This window comes from Plutella xylostella, chromosome 28 (assembly GCF_932276165.1).
Source record: "Plutella xylostella chromosome 28, ilPluXylo3.1, whole genome shotgun sequence".
NCBI classification, from domain to species: domain Eukaryota; kingdom Metazoa; phylum Arthropoda; class Insecta; order Lepidoptera; family Plutellidae; genus Plutella; species Plutella xylostella.
Window position 1 is genome coordinate 1,648,060 of NC_064008.1, and position 20,632 is coordinate 1,668,691.

General features: G+C 38.3%; 2 protein-coding genes across 2 annotated transcripts in view; one reads left to right on the forward strand and one right to left on the reverse strand.

Moving 5' to 3' along the window:
• Positions 1-20,632, forward strand: part of LOC105389347 (ADAMTS-like protein 3) — a 335,955-nt gene that overhangs the window by 222,885 nt on the left and 92,438 nt on the right. Inside the window, exon 3 of the mRNA XM_048631226.1 lies at positions 19,385-19,474. Coding sequence (XP_048487183.1) covers positions 19,385-19,474 — 90 coding nt within the window. The remainder of the gene's footprint in view (positions 1-19,384; positions 19,475-20,632) is intronic.
• Positions 9,205-16,219, reverse strand: LOC105389335 (cilia- and flagella-associated protein 298-A). Its single transcript, XM_048631223.1, has 6 exons — positions 15,900-16,219; positions 14,691-14,861; positions 12,645-12,888; positions 11,373-11,490; positions 9,700-9,759; positions 9,205-9,380 (listed from the first exon to the last, which is right to left on the reverse strand). The coding sequence occupies exons 1-6, from the start codon at positions 16,104-16,106 to the stop codon at positions 9,299-9,301; spliced, it is 882 nt and encodes a 293-aa protein (XP_048487180.1). The 5' UTR covers positions 16,107-16,219; the 3' UTR covers positions 9,205-9,298.

Sequence of the window (20,632 nt, forward strand, 5' to 3'; positions counted from 1 at the left end):
CATCTGCACCTGGGTATGTTTTTACAGCCTTGAAACTATTCCGGTAGCGTTTATTTACAAGAATGAAGTCAATCTGATTACGCACTATTTGGGAGGGTGAATCTGCCGGTGATTTCCATGTGTACAGTCTTCGTGGTGGTAATTTGTAAAAGGTATTCGTCACCACCAGTGATTCCTCTTGACAGAACTGAAACAGACGATCACCACGGTCATTGCGCAATCCTAAGCCATAGCCTCCGACGATATCTGAGACACTACCTTCGCCAATTTTGGCATTAAAGTCGCCCATGACAATATTACACTCGTGTGATTTTAACTTTTGAAGGACGTCTTTGATCTCATTATAAAAAGTTTCTACCATATCGTCACTTTTGTCTGCAGTCGGGGCGTAAACTTGCACTATGTTTATGTTCACAGGTTGAGATCGTATTTGAAGGAGCATAACGCGGTCAGATATTGGCAAGAAATTGATTATAGATGCCTTATGATATCTCTTTACCATGACTGCAACTCCTTGTCTATGGTCCTTGTGGGTATTGCCACTGTAGTATGTGACATATTCTTCTGATTCTTCAATACCAGAACCTTTCCATCTGGCTTCACTAATGCCCAGTATATCTATATTGAGTCTTGTCATCTCTTGTTCTACATTTTTTATTTTCTCCTGAGTATACATACTCCGAACATTCCATGTGGCAATCTTTATGGCTGACCCGGGGATTCTTAGCACCCTCTGACCATTTAAGGTCTGCCGGGGACTGAGGGCCATGCAATTTTGTTGTACAGCCATAATGATTTTCCTGGGAAGAAATAATGTGGTAGTTTTCCCTTTGCTTTCCACATCGCTGTTTGCTACCGGAATAACAAAAGGTGACTCTCGACCGTACCGATCCCCGCGATCTCCACTCTCGAGCCTACTGTCCGTCCAGCTGCCAACGTACAGGGGAGTGCTTATTTGATGGCGGCACTTACTCGCCATGTCACAGAGTTTTCATCGAGTCTTTTGCAGTATTTTATAAGGTACTCCCTCCCTAGGAGCACCCACTACACCCTCAAACACCTGCCGCTGCTTGGTCGGGGGCTGCATACACAGCTAGCTAGGATATCTCCAAGCCGTTCCATTATCCGCCACCTATGGACCCCGGTAGTAGCCTACAGCTCAGCCCTACCTTATACTTAGTACCTAGGTATTAGCTGAAAAATAATATTAACTTTCAGACAGTCACCGACACGCTAGGAAGAAACTATGAGGAAGGCCATAACCAGAGTAGGCTCCTAGTTCCTTATTTTAAAACAAAGACTAAAGATAGTTCTGGTTTAACAGTTCTCTTTTGGCCAGCCTTACGAGTACACGTACTTCTCTGTGTTCTTAATAGTTTTAAATTGTATTTATTTAAATCGTGATTGGTCGAGGACCCTTGCGGCCGTTTCCTGCTCTATCTTGTGGATAACTTACGGCAAGCTCCTCCTACTGGGCGTGTCTGAAGTGAGACAGCTACATTTGCCTTAGCTGCGTGTTGAGTGGACGTAGTCTAATTAAGAAAATTAGAAAAGTGGAAGACGCTTTGCCGAGGATCGAACCCGTGCCTCTCCGGTGAGTGAACTTAGTTCCTGACGCCTTAACCGCTTGGCTATCGGAACCGTAGCGCGCCCGCTAAAATTAGCGTACGGATTCTGTCTAAGAGCTTTGATCTACGTGCTACGAGATATTGCTACGGAGTGAGCGACGTCGTCGAAGCAGTAAATTCGACTTACGCACGCCTGTGCAACTGATTGTGCTGCTTGTACTAGGGGCTTGGCTTGAGCTTTTGCTTCATTTTGACCAGTCAGTTATGTTGTGTCTTGATTGCAACGTCTCATGTGGCGATGGGGTCACCTGTTCCGGGTGTAAAAAAGAATTGTGTTTTGGTTGCGCTAATATTACTGAGCGAGGTTACCGCAACTTAGGGGCTGAGCGCAGAGCTGGATGGAAGTGTCCAAGATGCAGAATTTCATCTCCGAGAGTTCAAAGTCCAATAAAACATAAAGAAGCTTCCCTTGATGAAATTATCAGTCGCCTAGATATTCTAACAAAAAAATTGGATGTGCTGCCTAAGCTTATTTCCGATGTAAACGAGCTAAAGTCTAACATGATGGAAGTGGTTAAAAGTTGTGAGTTCGCGGGCCAGAGAATAGACGATTTCGAGTCGAAACTCGTTGTGCTCACGGACAGGGTTACGTCATTGGAGGTCGTGAAGGAAGCTCTAACAAGTACACAATCTACCATGGGGTTGGTTCAGCAGGATTTCAATGAAAAAGACCAATGGTCAAGGCTGAACAACGTCGAGATTAAAGGAGTGCCACTCAAGAATAATGAAAATCTCTTCAAGATAGTCGAGACCCTTAGCGAGCACTTAAACGTACCCATTTCTAAGGCCAACATTAACTTTGTTTCTCGTGTGCCTGTTTTTAATACAAAGGAAAAATCAATTCTACTTGGCTTCGTAAATAGATACGTAAAGGAGGACTTCGTGGCCGCAGCAAGAGCTAGGAAAACTACTAAAGCTTGTGATATCGGCTTTGCTAACTGCGACCAACGAATTTACATAAACGACCACTTATCACCCAATAACAAGAAGCTGCTAAGTAGAACCAAGCAACTTGCGCGCGATAAGAATTACCTCTATGTCTGGGTGAAACATGCCAAGATCCATATTCGGAAAAATGACTCTGCACCAGTTTTAACAATCAGATCCATCGAAGATTTAAACAAACTCAACTAATCAGGTTCTTTTGGCAGTTAAGATTAAGTTTGATTGTGCCGAAAAATAATTATTTGTCATTGTTGGTCTGTTGTACTGTATATTCTAAGTCTCTTATGTATTTGTTTTTATTAGCTATTAATGTTGTGTGCCTTGCTTTCTATTTTCTGGGTGTCTCTACCTGTATTGAAATCAATCTACTCAATTTATACTTTAGTGTCGTTATAATTATAGTTGGTCACGTTTATATTTTCAACATTGTTTTGACTGTTATATTTGAAGTGGAGTTCCATGATGAAATGAGTTCTGTTCCGGATTGCTATCTTATAATGTTGTTAATCAAGTTAGTTTTCAACTTAGTTACTTATTACAATGCCTAACTTAAAAATATATCATCAAAATGTCAGGGGCCTACGCACAAAAACAGATATTTTCTCTAGAAACGTAAGAATCAATAATTACGACATAATAACTTTAACAGAAACCTGGTTAAACGACGGTTTTTTCGATACGGAATTATTTGACGACCGTTATTGTGTCTGGAGGCGCGATCGCGATTACGCCCGCACAAAACAAGAGCGCGGGGGAGGGGTTTTAATCGCGATTAAGAAGCAACTTATCGCACATGAACAACCCAATTGGCGTTCATCTGCCGAGGATCTTTGGATCACGGTGACTCTACGGTGTCCGACATCCAAATCTCATTATATCCTTAGTATTTGTACGCTATATCTATGTGCCGAAAACCTAGGTTTATCGTTTGTGGACCAATTATCGGCTTTTTGTGATAGTTTAGAACTAGCTACTACGTCGAACGCGTCCCATAAATTCTTAATTTTAGGTGACTTTAATATGAGCGACATTGTTTGGACTACAATCAACGACCATCTCGAAGCAGCACCAAACTCTTGTGAATACATAAATAACTTTTTAGAAACCCTTCAATTTTGTGGTCTTCAGCAATTTAACAATATCAAAAATGAATTTAACCGTATTTTGGATTTGGCCATCTGCAACGAAAATGAGCAAGTGCTTGTTGATGCATGCTCTGACCCTTTTGTACCTGAAGACCCGCACCATAAAGCGCTCTCTATCACTTTTACAATTATAGACCTCAAACCACTTCGTCCACTAACTCGCTTAGTATATAGCTACAATCGCGCGGACTATACTGTTATTAATGATGAAATCTGTAATATAGATTGGCTATCAATCCTAAGTTGTGGATCCGTTGAAGAGGCTGTAATTAAGTTCTACGATGTTATTTATAAAATTCGTGATAATCATATTGCTCAACGTACTGGTTATACTGGCCAATATCCGCCATGGTATAGTAGAGCTCTTTCTAAAGCAATTAAAGAAAAATTCAAATTTCACAAGAAATATAAAAAATATGGGAATCTCTGTGACAAGGCAACTTTCGAGTTACTAAGAGAAAGAGTTAAACGTCTTGAAAAACAGTGCTACGATAGTTACATGAGTCGCATTGAAAATTCACTTCACACCAACCCGAAGGCTTTCTGGTCTTTTATAAAGAACAAACGTAAAGGGTCCTCATTCCCATCCACTATGAACTATCTAGGAAACTCATCTTCTTCTGGAGATGAAATAAGCAATTTATTTTCCTCCTACTTTCATTCGACATTTCTTCAACCGGAGCCTGATCAAAATGCGGATGGTGGTACTGTGGACGATGCGACTCCTAATATTGCGGACGTAAGCTCTATAGAAATAACCGAAGACGCTGTCCACAAGCTATTGAGTTCAATTGATCCCAATAAATCAGCAGGACCAGATGATCTACCAGCGATATTCCTCATCAAATGCTCAAAGTCGCTATCAGTCCCCATAGCCACTCTATTTAGAAGATCCTTAGCTGAAGGCGTAGTTCCTGTGATCTGGAAATCGGCTTTTATCAGTCCTATTCATAAAAAGGGTCCTAAAAATCAGGTAGACAACTATCGACCTATTTCAAAATTATGTTTAGTAGCAAAAGTATTTGAACGAATAGTCTATAATGAAGTCTACGTTTCACTTAAACTTACTTTTAATCACCAGCAACATGGTTTTTTAAGGCATCGCTCCACCGTTTCTAACCTGGTACTGTTAAATGAGTTTATTAGCAAGGAAATGGAAAGTAACAATAACGTTGATGCAATCTATACTGATTACAGTAAGGCGTTTGACCGCATCGATCACAAAATGTTACTAAAAAAGTTACTTATGGCTGGCATTCGAGGTGATCTGTATCGTTGGTTTTCTTCATACATTTGTAACAGAACTCAGGCAGTAGTACTAAATGGCTATAAATCTTTATGGACAGATATTCCGTCAGGAGTTCCTCAAGGATCATTGTTGGGACCTTTACTGTTCGTTATTTTCATAAATGACATAGATACTTGCTTCCGTTACTCCGACTTTCTCCTCTTTGCGGACGATATGAAAGTATTTAGAGTAGTTAATGACTCTCTAGATTGCTCTTTGCTTCAGGATGACCTTGATAGAGTGGAACAATACTGTCGCCATAACAAATTAGACATCAACGTATCTAAATGCTTTTCTATTACATTTAGTCGGAAAAGAAATATATATTTAAATAGTTACAAGCTGAACCACCAATCAATTTCCAATTGTTCCGAAATAAGAGACCTAGGAGTAACAATGGATTCCAAGCTCATCTTTGATACACATGTTCAAACTATAGTAAAAAAATCCTACAAAGCATTGGGCTTTCTTATTCGCTCCTGTAAAAATTTCAAAATGATGAAGTCCATAAAAATTCTATACTGCTCCCTTGTCAGGAGTAATTTAGAATACGCGAGTCAGGTTTGGAATCCACTATATAATGTTTATATATCACAGATCGAATCAATTCAAAGAAAATTTATTAAATACTTAGGTTATAAATTCAAAATCCCTAAAGGTCAATACGAATTTATGTGTAACAAACTCCATTTATTGCCCCTCTATATACGGCGTGACGCAGCAGACATCGCATTTATTTTAAAGATCGCTCAAAATAAAATTGACTGTCCGGATTTATTAGGTAAAATTAACATATTAGCCCCCGATCGTCAAATGAGACAAAAGACTATTTTGCATGTACCAGTAGTTCACACAAACTACCGACAGAACTCATTTCTTTTAAGAGCCTCACGATCATTTAACTCCCTGACCAGAGAATACCCAGGTCTTGACTTATTTGTTAGTAACCCTAAAATGGCATACTTCTGTCTGACCGACAAATTCAGCTCAAAATTTGTTAAGTAGGTAGATATTTATATAGATATTTTGTGTAATAGGCACATTCACTTCATTTATTTGTAATCTCACTTATAGTTACGTAAAGTTATTATTTAAGGCTATTTTAATGTTTTTTACTTTTATTTATTACTATTCACTGAAATAAGTAGAACTTATTAGGCATAATGGCAATATTTTGTTTCTTACATGTGGAAACTTGTAATTGGCTGTCTGTCTCATACTTTGCTATTTTTACTGATATCTCTAGCTGTAAGTTTTCCTTTAAATAAATAAATAAATAAATAAATAAACCCCGCTTGGAACTACCAATTTGTATGAAAGCTAACTTTAGTTACGCTTGTAAGGGGACTAATGTCCAACAATGAATGATCATTCTAGTGTATAAATTAATAATTTATCATTAAATATTTGTCAGTAAAGTTGTCATAGTCGGGATAATCCGCTGACCACATCCGATGCTGACACGATGTCATAAATAAATCCGCGCTGACCAAAAACTGATATTAATCAACAAGCAATGTTTGGAAACATAATTAACATTACAATCACCAGGTAGCTTACAATCAATAGTAAACTAGGAACAGTACGGTCACTAACATACAAACATGTGTCACGTGACCAATAAAGTTTATAAGTATAGAAAACACATCTTTTTTCGCGACGTTACCTAGTTGTGGTTTTTTGTACTCTTTTTTAATAACCTGTATTTAACCATCATCATACAAGATAACGCAAATGAGCTTTGACCTATCATTTTATTTTTATTTTATTTATTTTTATTTTGGCTTCATACAGTCATAAGTTATCTATCATCATCACAACCCATCACGTCCCCACTGCTGGGTCACGGGTCTCCTTCTAGGGAAGGGTTTTAGGGCTAGTACTCTACGCTGGCCCAGTGCTGGTTGGTGGAACCCAACACAAGTAAGCTTGTGCTTAATTACCTAATACTATAGTAAATGATTAAAATCCTAATGCTAATGCTAACTATGCTAACTAATATTATAAATGCGAAAGTAACTGTGTCTGTCTGTCTGTCTGTTACTCTTTCACGCCAATACTACAGAACGGATTTGAATGAAATTTGATATCCATATGGTCTAGACCCTGAGAATGCACATAGGCTACTTTTTATCCCGGAATTCCCACGGGAAAACTTTTTAAGCCGAAGCGAAGGCCGCTGGAACATCTAATAGTAAATAAATTTAAAAAAATAAGTTAATAACTTAGTTACCACATTGTTTACATACGAGCTGAAAATATTCACCGCAGCTAAACATAATTAATATCCAGTTTGGAAGGAGGGCTTTGGTAGATGAGCGCATTCCTGAAAATGTCACCGTAATTTCAGGACTCATTAGGTGGGAACAAAATGGGTTCCGGTTGACACGGTTGTGTAGAAAACTGTCACGTTATCAAGTTTTTGGGTCTTTTGATGAGGATACCTGTTGGTTAATGAAGCGTAATGTCTAGGACAGGCGAGGTATAAAAAGGTTGAGGTTATGTGTTGGTTGTAATTTAGGTGGGTAGTACAAAAATGGCGTTCAAGCTTCTGTATTTTGTAACTTTTGTGCCGTTAGAATGCGGCAATAATTTGGAATTAACTTTGGCAATTAACCAAAAAGCACAACCAATCTTAGGGCTGATTTTTTAATGGTCAGATAAATGATAAATGTTATCTGAAATGTATCTGAGGAATAAAATTGTTGCTGACACTGTCTAATACAAACACTCAGACGCGACAGCATCAGAATAATTCCTCAGATAACTTTTATCTGACTATTGAAAAATCTGCCTTTAACATTTGTGGAATTAGATTAGTAATGAATAAATAATGGTACTTTTACGTTGACAGTTATTTGATAACCAACAATTCTCCTCGAAGATACAGTATTTAGTATATTTAAAATGTATGCAGTGGCCTATACAGAAACCTAACCCCTCTTGTTGTGAAATTGTGGTCAGGTTTCTTTGCAGCCCACTGTCAAAAATAAATTAAAATATAAACTTTAATATAATTAATAAATTCATTCTCGATGTTATAAATTTTCGTTTATGTGTTAATTTCTGTTTGTATGTAGTATTCATTGGTTAAACTGTTTCAGTTAATTCGTTGGTGCGATTATTTATTCATTTAAATCTCTTAGCCATTTGAAGTGTATTAAACTGTATGATAATGTTGATAAATGGAGAAACTTCGGAAAGCATTTTGCCTTTGCTGCATAACGAATCGTACTCATTCACAAATAATTATATTTAGGTATTTATTTGTTGGATAAACCTAGAATTTCAAAACTATAACTTTAAAATTGAAAAGACAAACTTGAGTACATATACCCAAAAAATAAAATCACACATAACTAATATTAAAAACTTCATGATTATTTCCCTTTCTACCGTAGTAGTCAAATAAATGTTTATACATATTTATATTAATGTTATAGGTAGGTAAACAACGTCATATCCTATGATGGATTGGGTTTTGTGAATAGAAAGGCAAAGAATATTATAATAAGGCCACAGGAAATCTATTTCATACCGTCAACTATTCTTTTGCTAAGAATTTAAAACCCTTGGGTAAGTATAAGAAAAGAAAAACCTCTTTATCAATAGAACGGACTTTATTTTCAAGAAAACAAGCTAAGTAGGTAGTATTCTATATCTTAAACACCGATTCATCTACTCATATAAAAAAATCAGTATTAGCATCTAGTCTAAATTCAAGAACTATTTTTAGACTAGAACAAACTTATATTATGCCTGGCTTTATAAAATAAATAAAAACTTCTGTCTTTTGTCTTATTGAAACAGTGGAGCGCTCTTTTATATTCTTGTCACATTTGACATTACGGCTCAATTTTACACACGTGGGTTTTCTGAGAGGTAAAGGTATGTGTAGTTGTGTGCCTATCGGTACCGTACAACGCATAGCATTCTGTATTCTTTATAAAGAAACTAGCTGTTCCCGCGCGCAAATTTCATTCAAATCCGTTCAGTAGTTTTGGCGTGAAAGAGTAACAGACAGACAGACAGACAGACAGACAGACAGACACAGTTACTTTCGCATTTATAATATTAGTTAGGATTTCATTCAAATCCGTTCAGTAGTTTTGGCGTGAAAGAGTAACAGACAGACAGACAGACAGACAGACAGACAGACACAGTTACTTTCGCATTTATAATATTAGTTAGGATTCACACAAATGCGTCTACTTCATTGGCATTGCCGAGGTCGTTTCTACATACATTTGTGACAAGCCGTTTGGAGCGGTGCGTACGATACCGTTTACTGTTTACTTCTTGAAGACTGTCGGTTTCCAAGATATGTCATTGAGGCCGTGGAGTTGCTTCTTCATCTGTGCCCCGTCAGCCCACCTGGAAATGAAACCAAAAATAATTTAATAAGTTGTAAGTATTCTGCGTAAAATTTTAGGAGATTAGCCTAAGACTTAGTTTCACTATACTCTGTTAGTTCATTAACAACCCAGATACATTATACAAGGGATTAGTTGTTGACTTTTGACACATCTGTCAAGAATTCAAGATAGAAATTTAATTTTAGGTGACACAATGATTCAATATTTCTCTTTTAAATTTACTTCAATATTGCTGACTGTACAGTAGTAATTTGGTGATATTGTCACTGGAACGTTTTCATTGGTCATTATAATAATGAATCTATTATATTATGTACCTGGAGTCCATGTAGTGGTCGTCATCGTCTGCCTCCAGCTTCTTCCATTCTTCTTGTTTTCTGAAATAAGAGTAAACAGAATAATAAGTTGACATCATCATCATCAGCCCTCTATCATTCACTTGAGAGTACCTATAACCCCACGTATGACGTATATATTTCTGTAACACTACGGTTGAATGACCAAAAACCCTTGCCAAGCCGTTCCGATGTGCGTAGGCGAATCTAGCCTACTGTTGCATTACTTATTCCAAAACTATGACAAATAGACAATGCAAAATTTGCTAATTTATTAACACGTTCAATGCCATCAAAAATGAATGAGTGAATTTCCATTGGGGCCATGGCGGACAGTGCTGGGCGACAACAAGCTTTTCCATTCAGGCCGTGTCGGTCAACGGTGACCGCGAGTCAGAGTCTTTTTTGACGTGCTCCCAGAGGCCGACGGGCAGTAATTCTTAGGCGATTGAAATGAAGGTTGACCCGCGTGGCTCTCTAGTATGTCCTATTACCACTTGGTTTTTTGAAAATGATTAAGATTAAATTTTTAAAATCAAATATCTAGGGTCATGACAAATGTTTTTTTTTGTTATATGATAAAATCACGTGGTGGGTCGTTAGTAATTGATATATGTATATAACTTAACGAATCTTTTGAAAAACAAGACTATTAAAATCGGTTATTCTATTTAAATAACTCAAAAAAAAATTGTGAAATTTAGACATTTTACAGATTTGAATTGGCCCGATTGAAATATACCACTGTCGCCCAGCAGTGACCGACATGGCGTGGAACGTGTTAAATAATCGTCGTGTTAGTTCACGGCTACCACCACGAATAAGAAGTTCATAACGAGCATCAATTAATCACCCTTTGTTTTTGCTTTTGCCTAAAAACGGATTTCAACTGATTAAGCTTTATCCATATTCCCATTAAAACTCTAAATAGGCTATCATGCGTTTACCAAACCACAATTTAAATTCCACTTTAAACGTGAATTAACATTCTAAAATAACTACTCTGTTCAAACCATTTCAGGATCTAAATTTCTGCCATCGGCGCGTATTATAAACGGATTTTAAACCCAATTCAAAATCGAATAGGCAAGTTTAATTCTTGGAATAGATCTAATAACGTTTAAAGCTAATAGCTGTGTGTTTTGAAATATGATGACAGATATGGCCATTTCACTACTGAACAAGCCAAAATAGGCACCCTACATCATCATGAACCAATAAAATCTACTTCTGGACATAGTCGTCTCCAAGGTGCGTCAGAAAGTCACAACAAGTTAAATGTTTGTGGGTATCACCACCAACCCTAAAATCTATAAAGATGAAGAATAAAAATAAACAAACTCTCACAATAAATTGATCTCTCAAAAACAAAATGCTTAAAAAAACAACTGTTTCATAAACTTTGTTCTAGATATTAAAATAATCATTACTATGAAACAGCTGCTTTTTTATATTTCATACTTAAGTTGTGTAACTGTTCTGTTTTTATATTTGATACATCATTATAAATTAATGTAGCCTAATTATTTATTGACCTGTCAAGAACTTTTGGTAACCCTACGCTAAAAATAACCTATTTTTAGCAATCCTATAGCTATATAACACCACAGCAACAGACTGCTTTAGGGTTACCAAAAACCGCCACACCAACTGACCTATAAGCGTGGAGCATAAGATCTTTCCTCTCGTCCTCCGTCATCACGGGTTCCCTTCCCGGCGCGGGCTCGGCCGCGTGGCACAGCTTGGCCACCACCTTGCACTTGTCGTTGGTACCTGGAACCCGGTGGAGGAATTGTCAAAATCGGCTTAGCCGTTTGGGAGTGAGACGAGAGGGAGGGCGCAAAAAGACTTTAAATTATCAGGTATGGAATGCTACTTAATGTACTATGTGTCATTGCTCTTCTGTACTGTAGGAATTTGTAATAAAAACTAGAGATGGAGTAGCTTGATTCACGGTGGTGAAGGGATTGGCTGTTCCAGATAAGCATCAGACTGCCCATGGTAGATCTATTATTATTATATGTATCTATAAGGAGTTGATATATAACTTTTCATACAAAGCCTCTTCCGTGCAAACCAGTGCCTAGCATAGTTCTATTGACAAAACAACGGTTCTACCTTTTTTGGCATAAGATTTTTTTGCCTAATCTCGTATTGCATAGTAACGTTTGGTCAAAGTCTCGTTACGCCGAAAATCGTATGGCATAAATCTCGTTTAGTAAAAAGTTATTTCGCATAACATTGTTTAGCCTAATAATGGTATGGCCAAATCTTGAATAGCCTAATAATGCTATGGCATAGGTTTATACAAAGTAATAATATTCGTTTGGCTTTAACTTTGACGGAGCGTCTCCCTACATAGCGCAAACTGGTGCCTTGTATTGTTTCCGCTGTTTGGAAAACGCTCCGCTCCGCTTCGCTGCGCTCCGCTTTGGTTTTGATGAACATGTGCACCTAACACGCTCCTCCTCGCTTTGCTCGTCGTCGCACCTATTTTTAGGTTTCGATCTCATGGGGTTTGTAATAATTATATTGGTCGTTAACTTTCGATTTTTTGATCATACAATATCGTGATTTTCGGGATGTAGGAGAAAAATACCACAATTTGTACATTTGCTACATACTTAATATATTATTTATTAAGATAACATTAGGAGAAACAAGATTATACATAGGTATAGACGAACATAAATTTGAGCAAACGAAATTTAGGTGTTTAAAGATTGTGCCTAAAGAGTTTTAGACGAAACGAGCCTTATGCCACATAAGTCTTGGCAAAGTGATGGTTCGGCCAAAAAAGTTTAGACCATACGAGTTATGCGAAATGAGTTTTGGTCAATAAAGATTATGCGAGATGAGCGGAACCCCAAAACAACAAACCGCCAAATCCACCTAAGCAAACCATTATAAAACGCCAAAATCCTCACCCAAATGGTCGCTCAACTTATTCCCCGCCAACAGTTTCTTCCCGCACACCCACAGACACGCCCTGGCGGGGTCGATGACCTCCTTCCCCGCCTGCTTCTCCGTCAGATCCTCCACATTGTCCAGCTCCATCCTCACAGGGTCGTGGGGAGGGAGACCACCAGGAAACACGATCTGTGTCGCCCCGCGGAGTTCGGCTAGAGCGCGCGCCACGTCTTTTTGAGTGAGTGGTTTGCGGAGGTCCACCTGGTGAGATGGTTATAGATTAATAATAATAATTACGTGGGGTTATCTCACACACGGCTTTCCGACCCCTAGCTAGGCAGAGTTTTTAGGGTTATTGGACACCAGAAAACTGTGATAAAACATGGGATTTTACATTTTACAGATTCTGGAAAAAATATAATAGGTCTTAAAATTACTTCATAAAATAAAATAAGTTTATCATTATTTTCATATTATAATTATCATCTCACAGATAAATAAAGTATTTGACAGCTTTAAACTTCGATTTATCGTATGTCTATTTTTTGTTCTAAGCTAAGTAAAACTAAATCAGCAATTATAGCATCATGCTTTCCACTTTACATTTTCAATTCTAGAACTTATCAGAAGCTTCTTCGGCCACGAGTTCCAAATTACAAGCATAACTTCATGCGTTATATTTACACCCTTATCCAATCCAATCATGGTCCAAATTCCAACCTCAGCATCACCCCAACTGTCACCCTCCACGTCTGCCGCATCAGCTCGTTTGGCTGCAGTAATTTTTATGTTTCAATATTTCCGTCTCAGGGTCACTCTATATGACGAAAAACCATGTTTCGGAGCGCGGTTGCGCCAGCCACGACTCTATCTCGTTGTATTAAACGTGCCGGTTGTACGACAGCTCTCGTTCGTTTGTTTTTCGTCAGTATAGAGTAACCCTGCTGGAACATTCGCTTGTACAATACGGTCACGTCTGCACTTCCAACTTGGCGAATGGGAGATCGCCTGAGCTGCTGTGCTGTGTTTACAGCGATCCAGTGACTGGTGCTACAGTGGTGGTGGTTTCAACTTTTTCATGTAACAAAACGCAAGGAGCTCTTTCATACCTGGTTAATTTTAGTTTGTTTATATTATTTGTTTCAGTCTAATATAAATAAATATTATTAATTTGCACTTTCTTGCACACAAATAACAGAAATGTTACACTACAGGTTTTAGAAACATAATTTACATATGAAGGCGGAATTATTGCCAATAAGCAATTTCTTCCAGATAACCTTTTCTTAATTTGTCTGTGTGAAAATGCAGGCCGCGATTACGCTGACGGGAGATGGACACTGAAAAGTGCAAGAATACTGACAAAAGCATCTTAACTAGCCCAAGTACCGCCACTAATACAAACGAGGCATAAACTTTGTACAGAACGGATAAAGTGAAGACTCCTAACCTTTTTAGGGGTTAAAGACTTTGCTCCCGAAGTTTCCCACCGAGTTTTCTTTTTGATTGCCGAGCCGTTCACAATATTCTGTTTAAAGCATGTTTCAGCGAGTTTTCAATGAATATTTCAGACACGGATCCCTTAATGGGTTTGCATGTTGTTTGGGAATCGATAGCTTTGCTTGTTTTTCTTTGCAAACAACACGTTCTGTTGTAGTTTATGAGAGAGTGGTCTGGTTATGTGCAGGAATGTGTTAATTTTTTATGCAATCCATCGACTAATCTTATTATTTTCGTATCTATAACTGTTGGTCATCCCGCGTGTTGAAGTGAGACACAGATATTTTATTATTTTTATTTGAGACAGAAGAAGGCATTACAACGCCGATTGCACGACAGTTTTCGTTCGTTCGTGTTTCGTCAGTTAGTAATCCTCCAGCGGGCATCATGGGTCTATCGGTAACAGGCGATAAAGGTGCGGTTGAGCGTTAATATAGCACTCACTGATAGTTCATTGCCGAAGAAGCGATAAATAGCGCTTTCTATCATTTATCACCATGTGGAAATCCTACTGCAACCCATCATAATGTCCGCGTTCCTTTAATTCTAGAGGTAGTACTCACATGTTTCTTACTAACGCACTCCTTGGCCACGCCAGCAGCTGTCGTCAGCACTGTCTGCATGTGTGGGGGGGGCGCCAGCCCACAGCGCCGGCCTAGTGGATCCTTCTCTATGACGTAGTTCTGTGGGGCGCACTTTTTGGCCCACGGGTCTTGGAGTTTTAGCTCCGTTATCTGGGGAAAAAGAAAAAAGCATGTAGATAAAAAACATTTCAATAATTACAATACAATGACGGGTCTTCTAGTTTCAGCTCCAGTATCTGGTGAAAGTAGCAAAGAAATGGGTTAAAATTCGAAGGCTTTGAGGCGTGAGGTCTCCACGCTATCATATGCTATATAGTCACGTAAAGTAGCTACATAACAATAGATAGTCATTAAATAATCGGTTAATCGTAAAACTCAGATTTGAACTAGGCACAACCGTCGTTAAACATGTCGATGATAGATTCTAGAGCTAGACTAAGGTTTGTCAGCGTGTTGATTTTATTGCTCAGTCAAATAAGCGTCAATCGGTGACTGCCATGAAATGGTGCACCTCGAACAAGCTACGAATAGGAATAATACAGAAACATTTAATGGTAACAAAGTGTCGTCAACCCTCAAGTACATCAAAAGGCAAGTCATAAAGCAAAACTAGAAATCCTCAATTCAACGCTTCCACACCGAAACAAGTGAAGCCGCCATTATTTATTCCGACCCCGAGTCTCTCGACTGAAACACTTGAAAACAAAAAGTGCTAAGGGAAAGAAATGTAAGAACTTGCTCGTTAGTACACAGTCTTTTACTTCCCAGTTGCGCGCTAAACGTACACGATACATTGTGCTGAAAGGAGTAGATATTTTTAAATACGGGTCTTGAAAGTAAATTAATGGGTTTGTGATGAGTGGAATGACATCTATGTGGGGTAGGCAGAGGGGCATTTCTGCACTTATTTTTCGATATCTATGTTTACTAAGCCCCAAAAGGCCCCAAGGCAACTGGAGCGATTACTTTAGGTATACCCAGTAGCGGTTACATTCAAAAGGCCAAGTACAGAGTGTTGTAGCCCTTCTTCTTACACTCCTGTTACTCCCCTGTGGAGCTTAGGACTACAGATATTCGAAGTCAAAGAGACAGCTCAATATATGTAGGAAAACGTGGAGAAGAAGCCTCCTTGAAAATTTATAGTTACAGTTACTGGCTGGTGTAATAATAATGGCAACAAATAAATACCTGCTCCTCAGTCAACCCCTGCATCTCCGGAGGCTGGTAAGTCCCATACTTCCCCAACTCTTCCAGCTCATAGCAGATCCTCTCCACCTTCAGCCGTCCGTTGAAGATCACCGCCACGTCGCTCACCACGTCGTCTACCGCTTGCGTGACCACTGTCTCGTAGAGGAACTGGCTCTCGTCGCCTCGCTTTATGTGGAGTATCACCATTTTGATGGAGAATTCTAGTTTAGAACTTTCGTTGGTGATAAAACTGCAATACTGGCTGTAGCATTGGCTAAAAATCTGCAGTGATAGGTCGGGGAGTTATTGACATAATATGGAGGTTGCTATGACAACGGAAAGCAGAATGGTCGTTGCTAAGGTACGAATAGCAAATGCGGTTGCTATGGTTACGGTAAAATCATTCTGTGTCTCAGAATAATTATAACGGAAGAGCGAGCGTTTGAAAACACTTTGAAAACTCCCACAGTAAAATGTAGCACCATTTATAAAATATGTTAATAAATCAGTCTCAGTCTTTGTTTCAAATAAATACAAATCAGAAGTAAACATTGTGGGTTCGCCTCAGTTCATACATAGCCCATTGCCCTCAACCTTTGGGCTCTGTCCACGAAATCAGCGAAGACGGTGACGAACAGAACTAAAGTCTGTTTTTTAATCTCAGGTACTTAATTTGAAGATTCAGAACAGTCCATCAACAGTCGATTGTCCCGCCAATAGAAAGATACGGCACTTAATCGCAGGACATTCGACTGTTGATGAACCGTTCTGAATCTGTCACTTTATATCAGATTTTTTAAAAAAACAGACAGTTAAATTAAAGGTCACTAGAATAAAATAAATTTCTCAAGATTTACCTCCCTAATGATTGTAAAATATTAATTAAATTTAATGATTTCTGTCCAGTATTCTCTCATTAGAGACAAACAATAATGTTTTTTGCTTTGCTATACTTACATACCGTGTATGTAGGTATGATTACTGAAACCCTCAACTACTAACTTATTATTACTCTAAGTACCTACTAAAAAGTTGCATTCTGTCAAAATCGTATGGAAGTAGCTGTCAGCTATTTATAGATAGAGAGTTATTAAAATATTCATAGATATAATATATAATATTCACGAGTTATTAAAACTGGCAGTTACTCTTCCTCCGCTATCATGGCATGACGCTAGTTTCCTCCCCGCAACCTCACGGGCGTCACATTATCCAAACCACTGGCCCCACTCCACCGCATTAGACAAAGGTCTGCCCACAGAATTATACCGAGAAAGACATCCAAAGCGGTACATTTGTGGGTCAATTCTCACTCTTACGGGGGATAAAATAAGAAATATTTAAAGGCCAGTTAATGTGGCAGGTTGAAGGAAAATTTGTCAAAGGTGTTTGTGTAAATGTTGATGTTGACGCCTTGCTTTGGGAGGTGTGGTTTATTTATGTGCTTAGGACCTTGAGATTTGTTTCATCATTTTAAAGTCCTATTAAAGGAACACAACATTTTTGCCCTGGTTCTGATTGATACTTTAGCATTCGAACATGACAAGCTTCAGGGGCATCTCGTCAGTAGGCCTCCAGTGGTCTATATCGGGGGTGGAAGTGCCATTTGCATCTATATTTATGACTATTCTAACGATCACGCTAAAATGTAAACATAACTCATAAGGATAGAAAAATAATGCCCATCTTTTTATTCCAGTGAGAGTAGCCATTAGATCATTTTTGCTGCTTCAATATTATGTTTCCTCAAAATCTGTTTTCAAAAAAATTCAGGGTGGTTTGATGAGAATGAAAAACTATTGTGTACTTTCACGCATACGGGCTTTTAGCCACTACGCTGAAAATATTGCACAATCAACGACTGTTAGCACACAGTTAGTATACCTAGATGTTATGGGCAGTATTCCATCCACAAACTAGTGTAGTGTAAAATTTATATACTTAGACTTGTTTTTTTTTGCATTTGTACCTGCGAACTTTTAGTTTATTATCATGAATCTATTGTCTATTACCGAAATAAATACATAAATAAATAAATTAAATAAAAACTCATTCCTGATACTCATCTAAGTATTTCGGTGAGAAACACTACAGCTATCTGACAATGGTTTGTCACCATACATAGATGAAGGATCGGGCTGTCAGATAAGCGTCAGTCACTGACTGCCCAGGGTCCGCCGGACGGACATAAACATAGGAATAAGTGATACGTCACTCGATTGACTTCTTATCGTGCATTCAAATTTTTATGAAATTCAAAGCTAAGTCTATTTTTATTTCAGATTCTAAATTGACAGAATCTGAAACGGTTCATCGACAGTCGATTGTCCCATTAATGTTCCGCAATTAAGTGACGTATCGTTCTTTTGTCAGACTATTCGGTGTCAATCGACTGTTAATTAACCGTTGAGAATCTGTCAATTTAGTACACACACACTCACGCCTTGTACTATTGTACTCCCTTGCGGGGTAGGCAGAGGTGCATTGCTGCACCCACTTTTCGCCAGAGTGTTCTGTTAGTCCCAATGTAATAGGGGGCGGGCCAATTGCCATTTTACGGGCACATCCAAGACCCGGGAACAAATATATTATGTGTTCAAACAAATATCTGCCCCAGCCGGGAATCGAACCCGGGACCTTCGGCTCAGTAGTCGGGTCACTAACCACTACGCCATTCGGTCGTCAAATCAAAGCTAATTAGGATTTATTTCTTACTCCTAGTTTCAATAAGTCTACCTACCGATGACTGGTAGTTACTTTCATACTATTTTGACGCATTAAAGTTACAACCTGTCAAAATCGTATAAAAGTAACTACCATTCATCGGTAAATAGAGTTATTGAAACTGGCAGTGAGTCAGTAAATCAGTAGTTAGCTTACTTCTCGCGTGTTTTACCTATGTATACGAGTATGCACAGTGCTGAATTACAAAAGTGAACAAAACCAGTCAAAGCGTATCAAAGCGCATTTATAGCAGTTATCGCACGTATTCGAATGTATTCTCGATTGTTGTATCGAATGCTCTGCTATCGATTCACGCGTCGGTGATTTTGCGTGGCTTCATTCTGTATGTTTTTGGGTACGAAATATTTTTTGGTAGACAACTTACTAGAAAATATGCACGACTTCATTTCAGGATTTCTAATGCGATCCTTTGAATAAACCTTCGTACATGTAGCTTTTAGCGACATAAAATCGCTGAACCAGTCTAACAATTGTATAATAATTATTATGTTCGTTAAAAAGACTGTATGTAAGACTTTAAATGCACCTAAAATTAAAAAACTTATCAAAAAATTAAACTAATATAGAAAAAACCCAAATATTTTATTCCGAAATCAAAGATGGGTTGCAAAAAAAGATTATACTATTCGACCTACGGCGTCTTTTCCTGTGCTTTCTAATTTGTAACGTATGTATATACTCTCTTGTGTAACTATGGTGTTGATACATAAATTAATAAAACATATTTCGTTCTCCCCCAGGTCCCCAGTTACGCGGCGCACCGCCACGGCCACGACCTCTCCACAGAGGAGCCGCAGCACGACAACAACGGCACCAGCTTCCACAGCAAGGTGAGAATATAATCTAATACAGAAAGGAATTAAAGATCACTTCCGAGTAGAGCAGCGAGACTGACGATTTTTTTGGGACGCTTCACAGGTTTTTTATCGACGTAGATAAACGTCACTATATCGCGATAATACCATATAATAATATGTATACGGCACCGTGATTGGTGAAAAGCTTATAAATGCGTCACTGTCACCGATAATCTAAGGAGAAGAACGATACATCGGCACCACATCATTTTAGAGTCAATTATTTACCTGGACAAGTTAAAAAGACATTTTTAATTTTTTGGCACAAAAGCAAAGTTTAATTTACGAAGCTAAAATGAAATCGAGATCAAACCAGATATTTAAAAGAAAATCCAAAAATTCCTACTAAACAACAAAACCCGCTGTTACAAAATATTTTTCAATTTACATAAAAGTCTCTCTATTACAGAAATTGAAGTGTCTGTCGGCAGACTTTGAAAATATTCTCTGAATATTCAAAAATGGCGACACAATTTAAAAGATCACTCGAAATGTCTGTTTTACACTCAAATCCGGCCCTCCGTGCCTCAACGCTGTATAGGAAAGGAAATAAATAAAAAAAACATACGAATGTGTGAGAGAGTGTAACTTTTAATGATCAGTGTACCCCTGTGCGAGGTACAGGCGCATTCAAAAGCGAGAATGTATTTTAGTTTTCTAAAATAACAGTGCATTGAAAAGGCGAATGCATTTTTCGCAGGTGTTGTGATAATTTGCACACAAACTTTTGAGCAGGTAAACTAATTGTAATGAAAAAATACTAAACACATTCAACCCTGAAATAAAAGTTACCTAGCAATCAATGTCACCGTTGTGAAATGAATAGCCAGTTAGACTAGTTGTTAATCCTTTCTGCAAACTTCACCGTACTTTTCTATAATATAAGTAAGAAACACGTGATAAGTCACTCGAGGAGGCTTCTTTCATGCAATCCATTTGGGAGCTATACGAGGCGAGCAACAGACACATATTTATAACACCTCTTACTTCTTTAAGTTGGAAAATTCGTGGTAAATGGAGAAACTTGTGTACCCGCCTGTACCCTACAGGTAACAACCTGAAGTGAATAACAAATTCTCGTGTGCGCCGCTCAAGTTAGAGCTTCCCGCGAAAAATACAAGCCCATTATTG